At 40.8% G+C, this 23,122-nt stretch overlaps 1 protein-coding gene across 2 annotated transcripts in view; it reads left to right on the top strand.

Annotated features, from left to right (window-relative positions):
* RRAGD (Ras related GTP binding D) overlaps nucleotides 1-10,666 on the top strand; it is a 41,967-nt gene extending 31,301 nt beyond the window's left edge. For both annotated transcript variants that reach the window (XM_030315963.1, XM_030315964.1), the window contains 2 exons: nucleotides 340-488; nucleotides 7,825-10,666. In XM_030315963.1, coding sequence (XP_030171823.1) covers nucleotides 340-488; nucleotides 7,825-7,976 — 301 coding nt within the window. In that variant the 3' untranslated portion in view covers nucleotides 7,977-10,666. The remainder of the gene's footprint in view (nucleotides 1-339; nucleotides 489-7,824) is intronic.
* Nucleotides 10,667-23,122: the final 12,456 nt, after the last annotated feature.

Genomic DNA, 23,122 nt, shown 5'->3' with positions numbered 1-23,122 from the left:
TGACAGCCTGGTTGTTCTGTCAGAAGAAAACAAGAAGCCCCGTGGGCTATGGAGGCAAGAAGAGCTAACCTTCATCCCTCACTTGTGTACCTCAGGTGCCTGAAGAGTTGCCCACCTTCCCCAACAGCCACTCATTGTGTCAGCAGGAAGGGACTGTCATACACCGTGTACATTCTTGTGATTGTGTGTTTCTGAGACTTTTGCTGTAAGGCACTGTAGTTGTAAACAACTTTTCGTTACGATTATCATTCTGTGTGTTAAAGCTGGTCTCTGTTGCTGGGTTACAGTTTGTAGTTTTTCTCAATAGTCAAATATGTTCTGGTTTCTGTCCCTATTCAGCCTCAAAGAAGATGGAGCAGGAACCCCCTATGACAAGGAATCAACAGCCATTATAAAGCTGAATAACACAACAGTTCTTTATTTAAAGGAGGTGACAAAGTTCCTGGCTCTTGTTTGCTTTGTCAGAGAGGAAAGCTTTGAAAGAAAAGGTAATTTTGTGTGTGTGATTTAAATGAAATATTTCACTTCGGACTCCTATTACTTCTGCTCGTTGAATGTGGGCCGTTAGCAGCATGCCTGTGGAAGCTTCCAGGCTTTAGTCACCAGGCCCCCTTGGCTCCTACCCAGCTCAGTCAGGCTTTTGGGATCTGTGAGCCAGCCTGCCCTCTAGTGACGCAGCTGCCAGAGGAGGAGGTGGCACCAGACCATCCTCCCAGGAGCTTTTGCTTTTCTGGGAGTGAAGCTGGCTGAAGCCTTGTTGCCAGACTGTAAAGTCCCTTCCCAGGGAGGGCCCCAGTGGCCTCCCTCTTGGTCCACTCTACTGCATGGTGTTAGGGACCATGTGACCCCTTGAGATCCCTGTGTAAAGGAGGGGATTTGTACAACATTAAAGTTAGATAGTATTTAACTTCTGTTCAGCCTTTGTACATTATTAAAAAAAAATTTTTTTTAAATGTCTATTTACTTTTAAGAGAGAGAGACAGAGTGAGAGCTAGGGAAGGAGCAGAGAGAGAGGGAGACACAGAATCTGAAGCAGGCTCCAGGCTCTGAGCTGTCAGCACAGAGCTTCACATGGGGCCTGAACCTGTAAACCACAAGATCAGGACTTGAGCCGAAGTCGGACACTTAACCAATTAAGCCACCCAGGTACCCCAGCCTCTGCACATTCTTTAAAGAGTCCTCAAAACACAGGGCTGGCATCATGATTCTGAAAGGGAAGACATGAATATGCTCAATAGAGTCACCAATAAGTAAAAGAAAAACAAATAATATATGAGTAAATGATAAATATGACATAATGTAAATATATACAAATACATATTATATGTGAATGTAAATGAGTAAATAAATAAAAATAAAATAAAACCAAAGCAACTAAACTCACAGAGATACTTATTCCCCCCGCTACTGTTTAAACTGGGAAATACCAGCTTACACACTAGGGATTTTTGCTAGCAACTAGGGCATGATTTACCAATTTTTTTAGGGTAAAAAAATTCCCAACAGAGTGCCAATAGTAACATTTACTAAAATGCCTTTTTTTTTTCTTTATAAACAACACATGTTCATTATAATAATACTTTGAAACTTTGGGAAAATATAAAGAACAAAATAAAACCATTCAATTTCACCATCTAGAGCTAAATCCCCATGTTAAATTTCTGAGATTTTCTTTCTCCCCACCTCCCTCCCTCATCCCTTCTTTCCTTTTGACAAAAGTGGGGCTATATTGTTTATATAGTTTTATATTGTATTGTTTTTACTCATTTATATCATGAAAATTTTCCTAATTCATTAAGCATAAAAACACAATTTAGATTTTTATTCTTTTTTTTTTTAACGTTTATTTATTTTTGAGACAGAGAGAGACAGAGAATGAACGGGGGAGGGTCAGAGAGAGGGAGACACAGAATCTGAAACAGGCTCTAGGCTCTGAGCTCTGAGCTGTCAGCACAGAGCCTGATGTGGGGCTCGAACTCACGGACCGCGAGATCATGACCTGAGCCAAAGTCGGACGCTTAACCGACTGAGCCACCCAGGCACCCCTATTGTTTCTTTTTTAAAATATTTATTTGTTTAAGTAATCTCTACACCCAGCATGGGGCTTGAACTCATGACCCTGAGATCAAGATTCCCATGCCCTTCCCACTAAACCAGCAAGGTGCCCCTTATTGTCTCTTTTTATTACAAAATAGATTCAGTTAGAAAACTTAGAAGTAACAAATAAGCAAAAAAGAAATAATTATTGATAAGCTTCTCAGAGATCACTATCAACATTTTCTTTATAACGTTTCAGACATTTTCACCTATAGCTATATCTCTATCTATATGGAATGATATGATAAATACTACTTCATAACCTTTACTGAATTTATTACAGACCTCTAATTCACTAAATCTTTTTTGTCACATCATTTCAATGATTATGTTAGCTTCTTTTATTGTTCAAAATTTGTATTGTTTCTAGATTTTAATGTTGTAAGTAATCTCTGATGACCTTTTTTTGCACTAAATATTTGTGTACATCTTGGCTATCAGGAAAAACTTCAGCAAATGGAATTAGGTCAAAGGGTAGGGTAGACAAGTTTTGGTGGCTTTTTTTTTTTTTAATGTTTTATTTATTTTTGAGAGAGGGAGAGACAGAGTGTGAGCAGGGAAGGGGCAGAGAGAGAGGGAGACAGACCCCCAAACAGGCTTCAGGCCCTGAGCTGTCAGCACAAAGCCTGATGCGGGGCTTGAACTCATGAACCGTGAGATCATGACCTGAGCCAGAGTTGGACACTTAACTGACTGAGCCACCCAGGCGCCCTGTGTTTTGGTGGCTTCTGATACATATTGCCAAAATGTCCTTCTGAAAGATTTTATGGGCTTACGCTATTAAGAGAATATAAGTGTATATATAAGAGAATATAAGAGAATAAGAAGAGAATAATATAAGAGAATATATTAGAGAATATAAGAGAATATCCATTTTGCTATATTCCTATTAATATTGGGTATTAGCATTAAAAAATTTGATTATTGGGTTGCCTGCATGGCTCAGTCAGTTGAGTGTCTGACTCTTGGTTTCGGCTTAGGTCATGATCCCAGGGTCGTGGGATTGAGTCCCATGTCAGGCTCTGCACTGGCGCGGATCCTGCTTGAGATTCTCTCTCTCTCTCTCTCTCTCTCTCTCTCTCGGGCCCTTTCCCCCTACTTGTGCTCTTTATTAAAAAAACCTCTTTTTGATTATTAAAAACTTAGTATCGTTTCAAGTTACATTTCCTTGCTTCTTGGTGAAGTTGTAGGTTTTTCCTGTATTTACTGACTGTTATCAACCAAATTGCCTTTTGGGTCCTTGGCTTTCAAAACTTTTAATGAAGTAGTGTTAATCTTTTATTCCTTATTTTCATCTTGCTAAAAGTAAGAGCAGGTTATATAATAGATTCATGGAATTTTGAACATGGACAGGACCATACCTTGTTTCATTCACTTAGTTATAGATGATTCTACCCAGACCCAGGAACTAGGAGTGACTTTCTCTCAAAGTTATACTACCAGTGTATGGCAAGTCAGAGCTAAGATTCCTGGGCTTGTCCCTACATAGAATCAGTTCTGTTTAATTTATTTATTTTAAGAGAGAGAGAGAGATTGAGAGAGAGAGAGAAGGGGAAGGGGCAGAGAGTGAGAGAGAGAATCTCAAGTAGACCCTGTACTGTCAGACTGTCAGCGGGGAGCTGATGACACAGGGCTTGGACCCATGATCCGTGAAATCATGACCTGAGCTGAAGGCAAGAGTTGGGTGCTTAACCAACTGAGTCCCCAGGCGCCTCTGTGCGTATTGTGTTTTAAACCATTATACATATATTTCCTTGGTTAAAGATATTTTCAGAATTTATATTTGGTGATTAATACTTCATGTTGATTTTGGAAGCTAAATAAAAGAAAAATAATGCAAATAGTACAACTAGAGCCCCAAAACAATCTAGGCTAGCGGCAGGTCCTAAAATTTAGGGTACATTAGTGTCAACCTGGAGAGCTTGTTTATTTTGAACTGATTTTAGACTTAACAGAAAAGTTGCAAAAATAGTACACGGTTTACACATATTCCTCATCCAATTTTCCAAATGTTAACATCTTACATACTATATAGTACAGTATGAAAAGTAGGAGGGGCGCCTGGGTGGCTCAGTCATTTGGGCATCCAACTTCAGCTCAGGTCATGATCTCATGGTTTGTGAGTTCGAGCCCTGCATCGGGCTCTGTGCTGACAGTTCAGAGCCTGGAGCCTGCTTCAGATGCTGTGTCTCCCTCTCTCTCTCTGCCCCTCCCCCATCCACTCTCTGTCTCTCTCACTCTCAAAAATAAACATTTAAAAAAATTTTTTTAAAGAAAAGTAGGAAATTACCATTGGTATAATACTATTAATGAAACCGTAGACCTTATTCAGATTGCACCATTTTTCCAAAAATGCCCTTTTTCTGTTTTAGGATCCCAAATTGATTTACTGGTTATTCTTCCAAGTCTCCTCCAATCTGTGACAGTTCTTCATCTTTCATGACCTTGACACTTCTGAAGAGTACCGATCAATTATTTTGTAGAATGTTCCTCAAATTGGATTTGTCTATTGTTTCCACACAGTTGGAACAAGATTATGCACTTAGGCAAGAATGTGTCCTTCTCAGTGTATCATATCAAGTGGTTCATGATGTTGATAAGTCTTATTACTGGTGATGCTGACCTTGATTTAGTTAAGGCAATGTCTGCCAGGTTTTTCCACTGGAAAGTTCCTGTCTTTCCCTTTGTAGTTAATAAATACTTTAAAACTATGTAAATTTTGTTCCTCCTCACACTTTGGCCCATTAATTTTAACATCCATGTATGGTTATGGAAGTAAATTTAAGCAGGAATTTATCATGTGGATCTTTTTTTTTTTCTTTTAATGTTTATGTATTTATTTCGAGAGAGAACACGAGCAGGGGAGGGGCAGAGAGGGAGGAAGAGAGAGAATCCATGCTGAGCTCAGAATCGATATTGAGATCATGACCTAAGCCTAAATCAGGAGTTGACATTCAACCGACTAAGCTGCCCAGGTGCCTTGTGAATTTCTACTTTTAAAACTTCAATTGCAGCAAGATACTGTTAACATTTTAAATTGCAAAGATGAATTAAGATAAGATTTTTCAGGAACTATCAATAGAATATTTTTGTTTGTTTGTTTAAAATGTTTATTTATTTATTTTGAGAGAGAGTGCAAGTGGGGAGGAACAGAGAGAGAGAGGGAGAGAGAATCCCAAGCAGGCTCCACACTGTCTGCACAGAGCCTGACTCAGGGCTCAATCTCATAAACTGTGAGATAATGACCTGAGCCAAGATCAAGAGTTGGATGCTTACCCAACTGAATAGAATATTTCTGGCACCCCGATAGAATATTTCTGCAAGTTGAATTCTCACTGAGCCAGTTTTTTTTAGCTAAGCTTTCTTCCATAAGTTGGTTCCATACACAGTAAAACCTTGGATTGCAAGTAACTCATTCTACAAGTGTTCTGCAAGACGAGCAAACATTTCTAGTAATTTTTAACTTGATAAACAAGCTATGTCTTGCAATATAAGTAGTATGTGATGCCGAACCTCAGATGATCACAACTGAGTCAGTAGTTCTTGAATTTGTTTCGATATACAGGTGCTTTGAATTACAAGCATGCCTGTGGAATGAATTATGCTCACAAGCCAAGGTTTTACTGTATAGGCAAAGAATTTTGAGGTTGTTCTCACATCTTGTATCCAAATTCCCACTAAATAAAATCATTTATTTGCTCCTTGTTTATTTTCTTTTATATTTGAAATTTATTTCTTTCATTCTTCACACCCAGTGTGGGGCTTGAATTCATGACCCTGAGATTGAGAGTCAGATACTCTACTGATTGAACCAGCCAGGTGCCCCTATTTTCTTTTAATTACATACTTTATATGAAAACTGGTCCCAAAAACCAAACTGAGGAAGGGGGGAAATGAGTTGGGAAGGTGGAAAAGCCCCCCACAGTGGTGTCAATGAGCAGTTTTATGCTCACTCCCAATAGGAGAATCTCTGAGAAGCTGTGTGGAACAAATTCAGATCACCCCAGTTGAGTGTGGAAGACTGAAACATTTATCTACCTTCCCCCAGGCCCCTCTGTTTGAGGAGTACCCTTAAAACGTTCATTCCCATATCTCTGGTACCTGTCTGTGTGTGGTTGAGGAAGTTCTGTGGTACTAAAGAAAGCCTCAGGCAGAAAAGAGCTACTTTTTTCTTTTTTAAGATTTTATTTTTAAGTAATCTCTACACCCAACATGGGTTTCATACTCACAACTGAGATCAGGAGTCGCATGCTCTACCGACTGAGCCAGCCAGGCACCCCTGGACTTATTTATTAATTATTACTTATCCCTTTATTCTGGTAATTGTCTTGAGGGAAATCACTTGGAGGTTTTATTGCACTGTGGTCACTAACGCTGCAGAAGCACCAGAGGGCGCCTCTGAGAGGGTTTCCAGCTCCTGGGAGCTGAGATGGTGTTTGCTCCAGCGCACTACGACTGTTTGGAAGAATTTCACTCCTTGGCTAGAATCCCAATTCTTTCATTTTGGGTTTGGGCTTTGGAAGTATCACCTGAGTGGATGGAAATAACCACTGGGCTAGTTATTTCAATAAAGTTAAAGATAGTGAATAGAACCAGCTGCCTTATCCTAATTGGTATAAACATAATGTTGCTCTCAACACTTTTACACATTAGTGATGATGAAGAATGCACTCAAGACTTTGGATTATCTTTTATTCTATTCTTGTACCAATAATTTCAGAAAACACAAAAAGATTCTCCCTTACTGTTTTTGCATTTAAAATTTACTTAGTATTGAAAAAACTCGAGTGTCATTGATTGTTGAACTTGTGAGCTTAGAATTGACCGGAGGTGACTATTACCACTCTAAACTTAGGACTTTGCTTTCCCCAGGGCTTATGACTATGGCTTAAAGATAATAGATATTTGGTAAATATCGATCGATTGAATCATTGATCCTAAAGCTTTGAGATCTCAGCCATACTTCAAGTCAGGGTCTGCCTCCACTCAGAGTCAATTTAATAATCCCCTTTGGGGAAAAGTAATAAATATTTCATGGAAGATATGTCTTAATTGTAAGAAATTTTGAATTCTGACATGTCAGAAAAATGTGCACTTTAGTTGGTTCTTCAAATGTTGTGGATCATAGACACTGTGGAAATGTGGTCTATCATCTGGAAACTTTTTTTTTTTTTTAGAGAGAGAGAGAGAGCATGAGTGAGGGAGAGGAACAGAGGGAAAGAGAGAGAGAATCCCAAGCAGGCTCCACCCTCAGCACAGAGCTAGACTCGGGACCCGATCTCATGACCCCAGGATCATGACCTGAGCTGAAATCAAGAGTCAGTCGCTCAACTGACTGAGCCATCCAGGTGCCCCATCTCTGGAACCTTTTCTTAGGAAAACATGTCCATTTGCAAAATCTTGCCTGCAATTCCTGAAGCCCAGCTGCAGAGCTCCTCAGGAAGTCTGTGAACCTTCTGTTACGGCTGCTCTTTTGCCTCCCCCTAGTTGCTTGTCTTGGCCACAGCAGACATGAAAAGAGGAGATTGTTTCTAAGTGTCTTTTTAAAAATTTTCTTTTCTTTTTATTTCAAGTAGGCTTCACGCCCAGTGCTGAGCCCAATGCTGGGCTTAAACTCAAGACCTTGAGATCATGACCTGAGCTGAAATCAAGAGTCAGATGCTTAACCAGCTGAGCCACCCAGGTGCTCCATGAGACATTTCTAAATATTTTTGTTTTCTTCTCCAGGGCTTATTGACTATAATTTTCATTGCTTCCGGAAGGCCATCCATGAAGTTTTTGAGGTGAGAATGAAGATGGTAAAATCACGAAAAGTTCAGAATCGGCTACAGAAGAAAAAAGGAGCCACCCCCAATGGGACCCCTAATGTGCTGCTGTAGTGAAGTTTCAGGAGTATCTTTTTAAGCCAGACCTTCAGTGAGGCCACTGAGCTGTGTTGCACTAAAGGAAAAGGAAAAAGGATATGGGACACATGATGTATTCGGTGTAAGAAAAGAAAAATTCCTGCAACCCTCTTGATCTTCTCTTTTTTAAATAAAGTGAGCACTTTGAAGCCAAAACTTGTATTTTAACAATGAAGTAAAATCTGTAATTTCGTTACACAAATGTAAACTTTTATGGTCTGTGGTCAGAAACTCCTGTGTGAGGACTGCCAGGAACTGTATATATTTTGCTCTTTTTCATGTTTTTTTTTTCTTTGAACTTTGATAAAACAACTTTTCTAAGCTTTTTTCTGTACTTGGTGTCAAGGACATGCATACTGTAGTGTAGTTCAGATCTATATGGCAATCAGAAATCAAAAAGCAATGCACTGGCAATGACTTTTTTTTTTTTAAATCACTTTGGGAATCTTTGCTAACAATTGTCGAGAAAAATCATTTTTCAGTGGAGCTGGAACAGATTGGGGCAGCAAGCTCCAGGAGCAATAAGAACTGTCTCCTGTTTATCACTGGTATAAACGGGAGTTTTGTAGAATACTGTTAGCACCAAACTTACCTAAAAATTTCTATAGCTGGGGCAGTACTTCCCGACTCAACAGTTTTTACAGAGCTCTTTACCTCAACACACATCTCTATAATCATTTTATACAGAGAGGTTGTTCCTTTTTGCTGCATTACTGTTCTTTAGAACCTTCGGGACCAGATTTCCAAAATGGTGCCAATCACTGGAGATTGGTCAAAGTAACATCAGAGGCCACATGGTTTCCCAATTGTAGGTGATTGGTACCTACAGATTTAAAAATATATATACAATTCTGTATGTTCGGCCCTGAGCAATGGGCCTGTTGTTGTGCAACATTTAAAACGTTTGTTGAGGATCATGACCGCAGGGAATGTCTCAGAACTTGAGCGGAGAGCATAATCCTGGTGAGCATGTTTGTCGCCACTGAGCCTCCTGCTCATCTGTGATCGTGTGCCTTGTGGACTCTGCCTGTTCCCACCTTAGGACTGAACTAGAGCTCAGCTTGCTAGCAGCACACTCTGCATAGCTGAAAAGCCATCCTGCAAACCCCTAACGATCAGTGGGAAGAGGACAGCCAGAGGAGGCGTTACAGTTAGCTATGTCTTGGTCTCCATGAAATTCTTCCACTTATGCTTACCTTAGACTATCAGGATGTTAAGAGACTTACTAATCACCCCTCACCCCAGACCATTCCAAGTAGGTAATTCTATGTCCATCCCCAGGGTCAGTGCCCTAAAGCTACTTGTGGGTATTAGAAAATAATTTTATTTATTTATTTATTTATTTTTAAGCAGAGACTCCTGAGGAAATCAAAGCTGGTCCTAGCAAAATGTACCAAGTTTCTAAAGTTACTTGCCCTTGAAACTATCTCACTTCCATCGGTAGCTTCCTTCCATCCTCTCTCCTTTACTCCCCAAATCCTATTCCTTTGAGGCTGCTAACTGCAAATGCAAGACTGATTGCGGTTTAAGATTTGAGTCCTCCCAAGGGTCTGTGCATTTTGGAAGGAAATTTCCAAAAATCATTAAGGCGCCCAACTCCCTTCCTCATGATTCCTGCTCAGTAACCTGGGTCAGTAGGAGCCCAGGGTTCCAAAGGAGCCTTTTCCTTAATTTCTAGACCTATATCCTGTTGGATCTTTGGATCTTTGCCAACAGGCTTGGTACATATGGGTTATTCTTATAAATTTAATGCTCTAATATTTTTTACACAATGTTTCTTTTTGATTAAGCAAATAAAGAATCACTTTTCTAATGTGACTTTATCCTAAAGGTAGAGACACTTGCCTATCTGGTAAATCACACATTACTTAGCTATATATATATATTGTTGTAACCAGGAGGAGCTTCCATTTTTAAGCTGGGTATATGATGGGTTTTTGTTAAAATGTGCCTTAAAAGTCTATTACTTCAGGAGCAAATGGTTCTTTTGGAGAAAGCAAAAATAATCCTATGGCATAGGACCCAAGTTCATGGTAGTAAGTGCACTCTTTGATTAATCACACACTAATCCATAGATTACTGCCTCAAACCTGTAAGCATGGTAATGACCTCTTAGTTAAAGACAGATGTAGGAGTTATGTCTAAGAGTTCAATTTTTGAAGTCTGTGCTATTGGAATTACAAAATCTCTTTGATTCCTTTCACATTTTATTTCTGATATGGAACTTGGGTTACTGCGATGCGTATGACCATATTTAGGTCTCAAATCTAATGCTATAAATACAAAGCCCAAATACATGGCTATGGTGATGCCCTGGAACATTTTTGCTCCTTTTCAAGGGTTGAGAACTTGACCTACAGGTTTCTGGGGCAATTAGAACTTCTGTGTAGAGGTGAGACTGAATTACCACCTTTGGTTATTTTTAGTGATAAAAATTAGTGTGTATGACCAGGGTAGAGTGTTTCTGAAGGAATAAGTAAAAAACTGGTTGGCATTCACAGTGTTATTTTGTGAACATAATATATTTTGGACCCTTAAATATAAAATGACTAAAAACTCAGCAATATTGTTAAATACGGGTTATATGCTAACTCTGTTTGAGACATACTCCAGAAAAATGGCTAAACTGTCTTGATTATTAAAGTATGGTATGCATTTAACTTCTATAGACTGGTTGTAATTTGTAATCAAGCATCGTATTATGTTTTACTTTAAGCCGTACATCATTTGTAATTATTGGTAAACCGTTGCTTTCAAGAATGTTAACAGCCAATTGAAAAGCATGTGTCATGCTCATGATTTGGGAAGGCTCTCATTTTATTTCAAGCATATTCATAACTAATCATTCTGGGAGCAGAATATTCTCTTGGTGAAGCGTAGGTATGGTCCTTCCTACTTGTGTGGTTTTATCCCATACAGGAGTATCATTGCTTCACTGGCCCTGCTGGGTCCCTTTAGTAAAATGTTTGTCCTGATTAATTTCCATTTTATGGAAATGAAGGTAAACTACTCTACTTACATTGGATTTACACTTTTATTTTTATATTGTGAACACCCTTATCCATATTTTTGATGGGAACATGACTGTTTGGAATGTAGAACTGGTTTTTCAGTAAACTTCAGATATTAATTCTTGCTTCTCTGGCCCTAGTCCCTAGCTACCTGGGAATTCTTTTCCAAACAGTCCACCTTATCGATTCTGCCTTGCTTAGTAAGATTCCACTCTGTGATGACTTTGACAGATACCTAAGAGTTCCCAGAAAAGACTAGCCTTTAGATGTTACATCTTATATATGAAATTCTGTTTCTGGTTGGAAAACCTGACCTAAGATAATATTTTTCTATGTTTTTTTATCAGTGGTGATGTTGAGTTTAGGAGAAAGAAAATTGTCTTGAACAGAATTACTTACTGATAACATGATTGAGTTTACACAATATTTCATAAGTGCTTTTATGTAAGTTATCTTCATAAACCCAAGAGGGGGTACTATTATCACTATCTTACAGATGAGGCAACTGAGGGTAGAGGGATGAAATCCCTTGGTCAAGATCATATAAGTAGTAAGACAGAAGGGCCGGAGTCTGCCTGGAGAGTCCACCCTCTCAATACTGCTCTAAGCAGCCAGGCTTAGGTACCTCCCTTCACATGTCCCTTTAAGTAGCCTCCCTTCACAAATCTGAAGACGGGGACTTGAAGTTTAGGATTTACTGCTGCGTGGGCTTATGAAGGCTAAAATGCTGGGATATTAAAAAAAAAAAAACACCTTTTCTTACGCGAGAACCAATATGAGCAGCTCTAAATGTACTTCAAGATTATGCGTTTTTCTTCCTAATCCATTAAATAACTCTACTGCCGAAAATCATATTAACAGATAGTGTTTAAATGTCAGAAGAGAATTCAAATACCTTGTCCAGACTTTTGGTCTTCTAAGAAACCAAAGTATATAAAATTCTGAGAAAATCAAGAGGGAATAAGCCTTTGAGCTTAGCTGTATTTAACATTTTACTTCATTTTTAATATGTGTAACCATATTTATAGAAAACAAAACACTGATCTGGATTAAAATTCAAAAAGATACTTTTCAACCCTAACCTTTTCTTGAGATGCAGACCTATATTTAAAATTGCCATTAGCATACTTTTGCTGTCATCTTCTATTAGGGGACCCTTAAATCTAACATGTCCAAAAATTGAACTTGCTTCCTTCTTGCTAAATCTCCTCTTTCTATGGTGGTAGGACTATACTCCCTGTGGTACCTGCCAGAAATGTAGGCCTCCTTCTTGGCTCTTCCTTCCTGTTCACCCTTTCAACCACCCAGTTCTTTCAGCTCAGCCTTACAAGCTTTTTTTTTTTTTTAATAGTTTTTTTTTTTTAAGTTTATTTATTTTGAGACAGACAGAGACAGCATGAGCAAGGGAGGGACAGAAAGAGAGGGAGAAAAAGAGAATCCCAAGCAGGCTCTGCACCGTCAGCACAGAACCCGATGCGGGGCTCAAACCCTAGAAACTGTGAGATCATGACCTGAGCCAAAACTGAGAGTCTGACCCTTAACCAGCAGCCTTACAAACTTCTATTCAATCTATTCTCTCCGTCTCTTTTGCCATTATCCTGCTTTAGATCACCATCTCCTCTCTCTGGATCTTAGTAACCTTCAACTAACGTCTCTCCACCTCATCCATCCATTCTCCACACAAGACCCAGAGTGACCATTCTACACCACAGTTCTGACCACATCACTCCCTTGCTTAACACCCCTCATAGCTCTCCATTATAGATCTCAGTCATACTCCTCAATACAGTTTGCAAGAACCTGCTTCCCAGGTTTTTACTTCCCTCTTCAGCCGTGGCTCATTTTCCCTCAACAGAGCTGAACCAGAATGCCCACACAGTGCATGGTAAATAAGAGGATCCATGAGTTTTGATTCTTTTCTTTGTCAGTCATTTTCTGAGGGAAATGATAATTGTTTTTCATTCAACAGGTACTGATATGACACTTTTTATATGCTACGTGTTTTTTTTTTAAACTTTTTAATGTGTATTCATTTTTGACAGAGAGAGCGAGAGCAGGAGAGGGGCAGAGGGAGAGGGAGACGTAGAATCTGAAGCAGGATCCAGGCTCTGAGCTGTCAGCACAGAGCCTGACACGGGGTCTCAAACCCACGAACCATGAGATCATGACCTAAGCCAAAGTCGGATGCTCAACCAACTGAGCCACCCAGGCGCCCCTACGAACACCTATTCAGGTGTTCTTAATAAAATACCTAAATGGCAGATTCTGGAGATGCAAGGATTTTAATAGAAAATAAAGCACTTTATAGAACTGTAGGAGTTGACCCTTTATGGAATCCATTTTAAACTTTTTGTTGTGGTGAGCCACAATAAATATAATTCACATTGCCAACTATCACATACTCACACTTATAAATATTACTTTTTAAAAAGATTTTATTATATTTTTAAAGGGTTTATTTTTTAAATATTTTTAATGTTTATTACTTTAAAAAAATTTTTAATGTTCATTTATTTTTGAGAAAGAGAGCACAAGCAGGGGAGGGGCAGAGAGAGAGGAAGACACAGAATCTGAAGCAGGCTCCAGGCTCTGAGCTGTCAGCACAGAGTCTGACATGGGGCTTGAACTCAGGAACCACAAGATCATGACCTGATCCGAAGTCAGACGTTTAACCAACTGAGCCACCAGGCGTCCCAAGAGTTTATTTTTAAGTAATTTCTACACTCATTTGGGGTGCCAACTCACAACACGGAGATTAAGAGTCACACTGTCGGGGCACCTGGGTGGCTGAATTGGTTAAGCCTTTGACTTTGGTCATGATTTCAATGGTTCGTGAGTTCAAGCCCCATGTCTGGCTCTCTGCTGTCAGAGCCTGCTTTCAGATCCTTTGTCTCCTTCTCTCTTCCTTACCCCTGCTTGCACTCTCTTTCTCTTTCTCAAAAATAAAATAAAACATTAAAAAAAAAAAAAAAAAGAGTTGCACTGCCCACCAACTGAGCCAGCCAGGCACCCCTTATAAATATTATTTTTTCAAAAATCTCACAAAGTAGGGATGCCTGGATCTTAAGCATCCAACTTCGGCTCAGGTCACGATCTCACATTTCCTGAGTTTGAGCCCCGCATCGAGCTCTGGGCTGACAGCTCAGAGCTGGAGACTGTTTCAGATTCTGTCTCCCTCTCTCCCTGCCCCTCCCCTGCTCGTGCTCTCTCTCTCTCTCTCTCTCTCTCTCAAAAATAAATAATAAACATTTAAAAAAATCTCACATAGTATTATTCCTTATACATGCAATGCATTCTAGTATTTTTTTATTTCCTTTTTGAAAAAGATGTCACAATTCACTAATGGGTCATGCTCTATTTGTAAAGCATTGCTGGAACGAATGAATCCATTTGCCAGATCAGAGATACCTGAGGATTTTCTTTCTAGCCTAAAATATTTTCTTTCCCTAATGTTTATTTATTTTTGAGAGACAGAGACAGAACATGAGCGGAGGAGGGACAGAGAGAGAGGGAGGCACAGAATCCGAAGCAGGCTCCAGGCTGTGAGCTGTCAGCACAGAGCCCGACGCAGGGCTCGCACCCACAAACCATGAGATCACCACCTGAGCCTAAGCCAGACGCTTAACTGACTGAGCCACCCAGGCGCCCCTCCTGTTAATTTTAAAATCTTAACAAACCTAGGGGAAATTCTGAGGAATTTCTTGAATTTTCCTTTCACTTAATCAGGGCTTTCTGCTGTTTACCAGAGTAGTTCTACTTTCCATTGCCATCCCTTGGACGTTTTTGTATGCTGGGTTGTAGGGGATTTAGGAGGCTGCTGTCCTGGCAAGATCATCATTTACTGTAGACTCTATCCTTGACTGTAATAGTTAACTTTACCGGGATTTTAGGGACTTATGAATTTACATCTGACTTCTATGTGGTCCTTTGTTAAATCAGATGATATTGGTATTACCCAATATCGAGGCTGCATGAGTTTTGCCCTTTTGTAGTATTTTGAGACTCCCAAGAAGCAGGTGAGCAAGGCTCTTCCCCATGAAAGAGACGTGATCTGCTGCTACACTCAGGGTGGAGGAGGGCATTACCTAGTGTCGGGCTGCCTGAGGTCTTGACCACCCTGCTTCTTCAATCTTACTAATCAACGGCTGGGGCAAGGAGGATCTTTCTAGTTTCTCAAAACTGAGCAAAAAAACTCACAAAAAAAACAAAAATCCCACTTAAGACCCTTCCCCTGAATGGCCAACTACAGTTGACCTCAGTTTCTTCCATGCTAATGCAGGCCACCCCAAGATGAGCCACTCTAGTGTGAAGACTGAGCTGAAGGCAATCAAGACCTTTCAGGCTCAAGAGAAACTTCTGTCCTTTCCTTAACCACAGAGAAGAATCTAAATTGGGGGTATTTCCCAGAATAAGGATAATTATCAGAGATAATTTTTATCTGAGTGACCCATCTGTATGGTAGGGCAAACATTTTATTACCAAACATCTGCATTACTTTTTATTGCCCTGTTAAGTGCATTCTTCCCTTGAAGCCCCAGATCCCCCCCCACTTCTCCTTAGTTCAGAATGACATATAGAACTCATTTTGCCTGACTTTAGAGTTTCCATGTCTGTGTGGATGCCCCCTACATATGCTATAAAATTTGATTTTCTTCTGTTTATCTGTCTCGTGTCAATTTGATTCTTAGTTCAACCAGAAGGACCTTGAAAGGGACAGGAGTTCTTGCCACCGACACTTACCCTCACCACCTGTGTGGAGAATTCCATTTCTCCTCCTACAAGCTGATTCTGGTTGCTTCCACCTTCCGTTATTGCCTAAGTCCCTGTGACTGCTGCCCAGTCATTGCTTGCCTCTGGCCTTGCAGAGAGCTCATGACGGTAATGCCCTGCCTTCATCAAGTAGTCAGTAACCAGGAACAAACTCCAGACTTCTCCCAGACTTCTACAAGCGACCTCAGTCACCTCCCTTCCATGGGAAGCAGCCAGTAAAGGGGCTGACTGGGAGGGGCCAGTCCTAGATATCTTTCCATCTCAGTGGGAGAGGAAGGAACTCAGATTAATAAGGTGCAAGAAAAAGCACCATCAAATTCATGTCCTACCATTTCATTTAATGCTCAAGGCCAGAGCTTTCCAAAGTTCTTGGATCGTAAGAATCATCTAGGGTGTTTAAAAACATAAATTCTCATCTCTACTCCAGCCTTCTTGAATCTGAATCTCTGGGGAGAGGTCTAGGAATTTGTATTTTAAATATGTATCCTAGGCAAGTCTTTTTTTTTTTTAATTTTTTTATATTTATTTATTTTTGAGAGACAGAGTGAGACAAAGTGAGACTGGGGGAGGGGCAGAGGGAGAGGGAGACACAGGATTGGAAACAGGCTCCAGGCTCTGAGCTGTCAGCACAGAGCCCGACACAGGGCCCGAACCCACAGACTGTGAGATCATGACTTGAGCCGAAGTCAGACACTCAACCGACCGAGCCACCCAGGCGCCCCTAGGCAAGTCTTATATATTGGGAGACATTGTTTGGCCTTATAGCTGTTAAAAGGGATGAGAAGCAGAGATGATGGAAGACTAGGGTTAGAATCACTAGGGGAGCTTTCTTCACTCTTCCACTCCTCCATTAACACACACACACACGCACAGAAACATGTATACACACACACACACACACACACACACACACACACGTCTCCAGTGTTAGTTTCTTTTTCCAATCGGGTTATGTAGCTTTTAAAATCCAATTTATTTAATCAACAATGTGAATGTAAACTTTTTTTTTTTTTTTTTACGAGAGCGAGCGTGCAAAAGCAGGGGGCGGGGAGAGGCAGAGGGAGAGAGAGAATCTTAAGCAGGCTCCATGCTCAGTTTGGAACCAGATGCTGGGCTCAATCCCATGACCCCAGGATCATGACCAGAGCAGAAATCCAGACTCAGGCACTCAACCGACTGAGCCACTCAAGTGCCCCTTGAATGTAAACTTTTATAGATGTAAATTAAATAATTTAAAAAGTCTAGTTAAATTGTTAAATTTTTTTAATGTTTTATTTATTTTTGAAAGAAAGAGAGTGCGTGAGCGAGCGGGGAGGGGCAGAGAGAGAGAGAGGGAGACACAGAATTCCAAGTAGGCTCCAGGCTCTGAGATGTCAGCACACAGCCCAATGTGGGACTTGAACTCACAAGCCATGAGATCATGACCTGAGCCGAAGTCAGATGCTCAACCAACTGAACCACCCAAGTTCCCAAACCATGCGTTACTTTAGATATTTAAATATTTATTCATATTAAAATAACAAATTATAAAATGGTATTACAAAAACAAATTAACAAAATGGTATTAAAAAAATTTCTTCCCCACTCAAATCATTTTATTTAATTCTTCACAGGCATCTTGTACAGCAGGGTTTTCATCATCATGGGAAATTTTGAATCATCTAACAGTTCCCTCTTGGCTGTTTAAGAAAGAATGTTTAAAAAAAAAAAAAAGTATTTCCCCCCCAACCCAAATTCTAGTTAGGTAACATACAGTGCAGTATTTGTTTCAGGAGTAGAATTCAATGATTCATCACTCACATACATCGCAACAGCTGCCCCCTTAACACCCATTAGCCCACCCCCACCTACATCCCTCTACCAACCCTCAGTTTGTCCTCTATCTTTAAGAGTCTCTTAAGGTTTGTTTCTTTCTTCCCCCTCCCATACGTTCATCTGTTTTGTTTCTTACATTCCATGTGCGAAATCAGATGGTATTTGTCTTTCTTCTACTGACTTATTTTGCTTAGCATAATTCCCTCCAGTTCCATCTACATAGTTGCAAATGGCAAGATTTCATTCTTTTTGATGGCTTAGTAATATTCCATCGTATATATAAACCACATCTTCTTTATCCATTCATCCATTGATGGACATTTGCGCTCTTTCCATAGTTTGGTTATTGTTGATAATGCTGCTATAAACATCAGGGAGCATGTGCCCCTTCAAATCTGTATTTTTGTATCCTTTGGAATAAATACCTAGTAGTGCAATTGTTGGATCGTAGGGTAGTTTTATTTTTAACTTTTTGAGGAACCTCCATGCTGTTCTCCAGAGTGGCTGTACCAGTTTGCATTCCCACCAACAATGCAAGAGGGTTCACCCAAAAAGAACGTGTTTTAAATTGAATAGGATACTGTCAGTGGAGATATTATGGGGTCTCCAAAAACCATTTGTTAAACATCAAGACAGGTATGTTTCCCCCTCTATATTCACTATCTCCACAAATAAGTACTTCTTGCGTTTCTCTTTTCAGTGACTTTTTAAAAAGCCTACTAATAATGATCTCCTATGCTTATTCTCCAAGGTCGTACCCTCAGGAATGTCTTCACCTTTCCCCCATAATTTTTTAGTAACCCTTATTAGAAAACTGCCATTGCTCGAGGCCCTTTCAAGACATATTGTCTTCCTGAAGAGTACTTTGTTCAAAAAGGACAAAGACAAAAACTTAAGGCAACTCTTTTTTCTGAAGAATGGTATCTTGGAAAAATTTTACTTCCTATTCTGGCATATATGCTGTATGTTTCCATTTAAGAACATCTGCACCTAAACCTAACATGAGTTCCCAGGGAAGTGAGACTGGCCCGGCTGTTCTCTCACAAGATGCTAGAAGGTAGGTGGAGTGGTGGCATACCTGCACCTTGTGGTTATTTTGTGCTAAAAGGATAAACTGTAGGGAAGTCCAGGACTGCTTTTTAGAAGATGATGACTTGGCTGTTATTCAAAGCTTGAAAACTGGAATTTAATGGGAAGCAGCATTGAGTTGTTAGTTCTAAAGATGGTAATAATATTCCTGAAATGCCTTGGGGCTGCAGAATTTCTCTACCAAGTTTTGTAATTTGTGTGTGCGTTGAGCATTGTCTGTAGACTGAAGAAAGTTTCACATCTTTATCAACTATGACTTTTTGGAAGATTGTGGATGCTGCAGTGGTGAAGAAAACACAAATTTGTTTAAAAGTATTCGACTCACACTAATTTTTTGCCATTTTGCAATTTCCCAATGAATAGAAACTGAAACTGCTCTCAGGGTAGACAGCAGAGTTCTAAGTTATTCAGGCGAGTTTGTAGATGACCAAGTTTCTTCCATCAGCAAGTGCCTAAAAAGGTTCAGAGAATGACACACTGGCGTGGCAGGGTAGGGGCCATAAGAAAAAAGGCATAGACAGAGTGGCAGAGGGACAGCACCCATCTGTCCTGAAGAGCAATTCGGAGAGGACCCAGGAAGAGGGAGGGAGGGAGAAGACACAGTTGCTGGCACATCACAAAGTACCTGTTCTTTCATCCATGAGCAACTAGTTTTATCTTAGTGGCAGGTGTTTCCTTAACAGCTAAGATTAGAAACGAATGATCTCTTGTTAAACTCATCAGTTCGTCAGAACTAGGGAGTAAGCAATAAGAGCACTGTAATTTTTGCTTTTAATTTTAAAAGCGTCTATATTGTGAGGGGCACCTGGCTGGCTGTAAGAGCATGTGACTCAGTCTGAGGGTTGTGAGTTTGAGCCCCATGTTGGGTGTGGAGATTAAAGGAATAGTTTTTAAAAATGAAAGCACTTTTATTATGAAAAAAAAAAACCAAAAAACAAAGCTATGCAATCCATGTAAATAAAGCAAAACTACAGTACTGAGCAGGTTTCTTTTTCTTCATTTCTAATATCAAGAACCATAATTTGGGGGAAGATGTCAGATAATTCAAAACTATGGCAGCAAATTGGGTCTCCAAAAAAGTGTTATTTCAAAGAAAGTCACAGTAAAAATGATTTTAATAATGTTGCAAACAAATGTTTACTACTGTATTTACTACTTTGCTTATTAATGGGAAAAATGTTTTTAAAAAAATGTTTATTTTGAGAAAGAGAGAGAGAGAGGGAGAACACATTTGAGACCAGGGGAGGGGCAGAGAAAGGAGAAGAGGGAGAATCTCAGGCAGGCTCTTCACTGTCAGTGTGGAGTCCGACACGGGGCTTGATCCCATGAACTGTGAGATCATGACCTGAGCCAAAATCAAGAGTTGGCTGCTCAACCAACTGAGCCACCCAGGAGCCCCAAGCATTTCCATTTTCAAATGGTGGGAAAAAAGACCTTGCATGACACAAAATAGCCTGATTCCTTCCTAGTGTAGCAAAAACAATCCAGGTTTCAGACCCAAAAGACCTGGACTTGAATCAGGGTTCTTCCACTTCCTAAACAGCCTTGGATAAGACGCTGAAACTTTTAAGATTTCAAAGTATTCAAATCGAGAAATAAATAAAATTCTAGAAAAATTTGTTTTCATCAATATGATAAAAAAAATAGCATGTTAGAAGTATAAGAACTTGTAATGTAGTGGAAAAAACTGAGAATTAAAGTAAACTGCTTTGGGGAGCCTGGCTGGCTCAGTCAGTACAGCATGTGACTCCTGACCTTGGGGTTGTGAGTTCAAGCTCCCGGTTGGATACAGAGATTACTTAAAAAAAAAAAAAAAAAAATTGCTCATGGTGCCTGGGTGGCTCAGTCGGTTGGTTATGTGTCAGACTTCAGCTCAGGTCATGATCTCATGGTCCATGAGTTCAAGCCCCATGTTGGGCTCTGTGCTGACAGCTCAGAGCCTGGAACCTGCTTCAGATTCTGTGTCTCCCTCTCTCTCTGCCCCTCTCCTGCTTGTGCTCTATCTCTGTCTCAAAAATAAAATTTTAAAAAATTGCTCATTTTTCTGAGACCTCAACTGCCTTCATCAGTAAAATGGGCATAAATAACCTATGCTGCTGTCAGTATTGTTGTGAAGAATAAATGAATTGATGTATATCAGGTGCCCAGTACTGGGCCCAATACACAGTAGATGCTCAGAATAGTCCTGGCCTTGCTCCTAGGATGCAAATGAAGATGAGTGGTAGACCTGCACTTCACAGGACTTCTTTAGAAAAGAGGAACTATATAGGGCAACGATAGTGGTTGTAAATAAATAAACTTTTCTCTATAAACGTTTCTGCTGAGAGACATCTTTCAATTGGCTTGCTAGAGGTCTTTGCTCTTGCAACAAGTTTAATAAATTTTAACATGTGCCCATGAACTACATTGTCAGAATAAATTTTTTTGTTTTTAACCAAGAAAGGAGAGATTATAATTCCTATGGAGCCAGTCTGGTGGAGGAAAGAAGCCTGTTAAGGAGCAAGAATTCTTTGTCTCTTTTCAGGGAGCAAGAACTCCTGTTCCCTTCAAGGTCCTTCTAGCAGGACTAGGAATCAAATTGACACGAGACAGATAAACAGGAGAAAATAAAAGTTAACAGCGTACATACAGGGAATCCACACAGACATGGAAACTCCAAAGTCAGGCAAAATGAGGTTTGTATGTCATCCTGAACTAAGGAGAAGGGCTCCGGGTCTGGGACTTCAGAGGAAAGGAAGACACTTCACAGGGCAATAAGGAGAACAGATGTTTGGTTATTAGATGTTTGCTCTGCAATACAGATGGGTCACTCAGATAAAATTTATCTCTGCTAACCATCCTTTTTCTGGGAAATACCCCCAATTTAGATTTTTCTGTGTGGTTAAGAGACGGACAAAAGTTTCTCTTCAGCTTGCAGGGTCTCAAGCGCCTTCAATTCAAAATAATCCATATGTCAAGTGGCACATTCTGGGGGGGGGAGGGCTGTCTTGAACCCTTTCAGCACTAAGGAGCAGACTAGGTGGTAGTATCTTCTAAAAAAAGGAAAATGTCCCACTCTCGGTGCAGAGGAAATAAAGGAGGAGAGCCCCCAGAGACTACAGCATTCAGAATTTGACTGACTTGCAGGCTGAATAACTGAAAGGCTCCTAATGCTTTCAGAACTCTGTTTCCTTAGCTATCAGATAGGAATGATAATACCTGTTTCACAAGCCTCTTCATTGTGAGGCCTATTGCCACAGGCTTTTGCAAAACTGTCAAATGTTAGACAATTTGAAGATTTAATAACAAAGAATGAAAAAATGAACGAAGCAGCACATTGGGGTTTGGTGTGGTTTGCACATCTCAGCCAATCTGATTATCCCTTTACTTTTCAGAAAACAACAACATGGAAAGGCTTGAAAGATATCATCTAATTTTATTTTAGATATCCTCCATTTCTTCCCTTCCCTCCCAATTTCACTCTTTACAAAAGGTTGCTGGTACAATTCTTTATATAACAAAATGTAACTTGGCCAGCCGGATTAACCCTTCTTCATCTCACCTAGAATTCCTTCCTTCCCTCTTCATCCTCCCTAGTCTGCCAATCCCTCCCTCTTTCCTAAATTCTCGCCCCTCCTTTAGGCCTTCAAGAACCCAAGCCCTCTTTCTCTTAATCCCATTTTTTCCATAATGAAGCATGAACTGTGTCCTCTGAGGTTCAACCTCACGTATGTATTGGTATGCTTTCCCGCAAATTCAACGTAATTCCCTTAGTTTTATTTGGCAAGTCACAATTATTTATAACTATAAATAAATGCTTACAAGTGTCTTGCACCTGATGACATTATCTTAAAAAAACTGTTCTAAAAACCCTACTCCGTTTCCTTATCACTGGATTTTTCCCTTCCGCACGTAACTGTTCCCACTCCCATCAGCTATACTGGATCACAGACAAGGCTGTGCAGCGCGCGGGCAGCCGGAGCCCGGGCCCCTCTGGACTCTCAGGCCCGGGCTCCAGGAGCCCACCGGCGGCGAGTAGGGCTGGGCCGCTTCCGGCCGCGCCGTTCTTCCGTAATACCCGCGAGCGCCAGGGGACCCCGGACAGGCCCGGCAAAAGGTCGGCTTCCGCTGGGCCTGGGCGAGGGGCAGATGAGCGCGCCGTACGCTTTTGCAGACCCCGGAGCGCTTTCCGCGGGGCCAGCGGCGACTACGCAGTGACGGACGCCGGAGCCGGCCGACCGACCGCCACGAAGCGACCGCCACGTCAGGGCAACTTCACAAAACCCGGGCGAGGGCGGGTGACGCAGGCCGGGCGGCCGCGGCGGGGTTGGGCCCGCGGCCAGACGGGAAAGCTTACCTCCAGCCCGGGGGCCCGGTACAGCGACTCCCCGGCCGGCGCCGGCGCCTGCCCCGCCCTCAGGGAGGCGGGGGAGCCGCGGGGGAGGCGGTGCCATCGCG

Source organism: Lynx canadensis, chromosome B2 (genome assembly GCF_007474595.2).
Source record: "Lynx canadensis isolate LIC74 chromosome B2, mLynCan4.pri.v2, whole genome shotgun sequence".
Lineage (NCBI taxonomy): Eukaryota > Metazoa > Chordata > Mammalia > Carnivora > Felidae > Lynx > Lynx canadensis.
The sequence above is the reverse complement of the archived record's forward strand: the minus strand, read 5'-3'. Positions and strand labels throughout refer to the sequence as shown.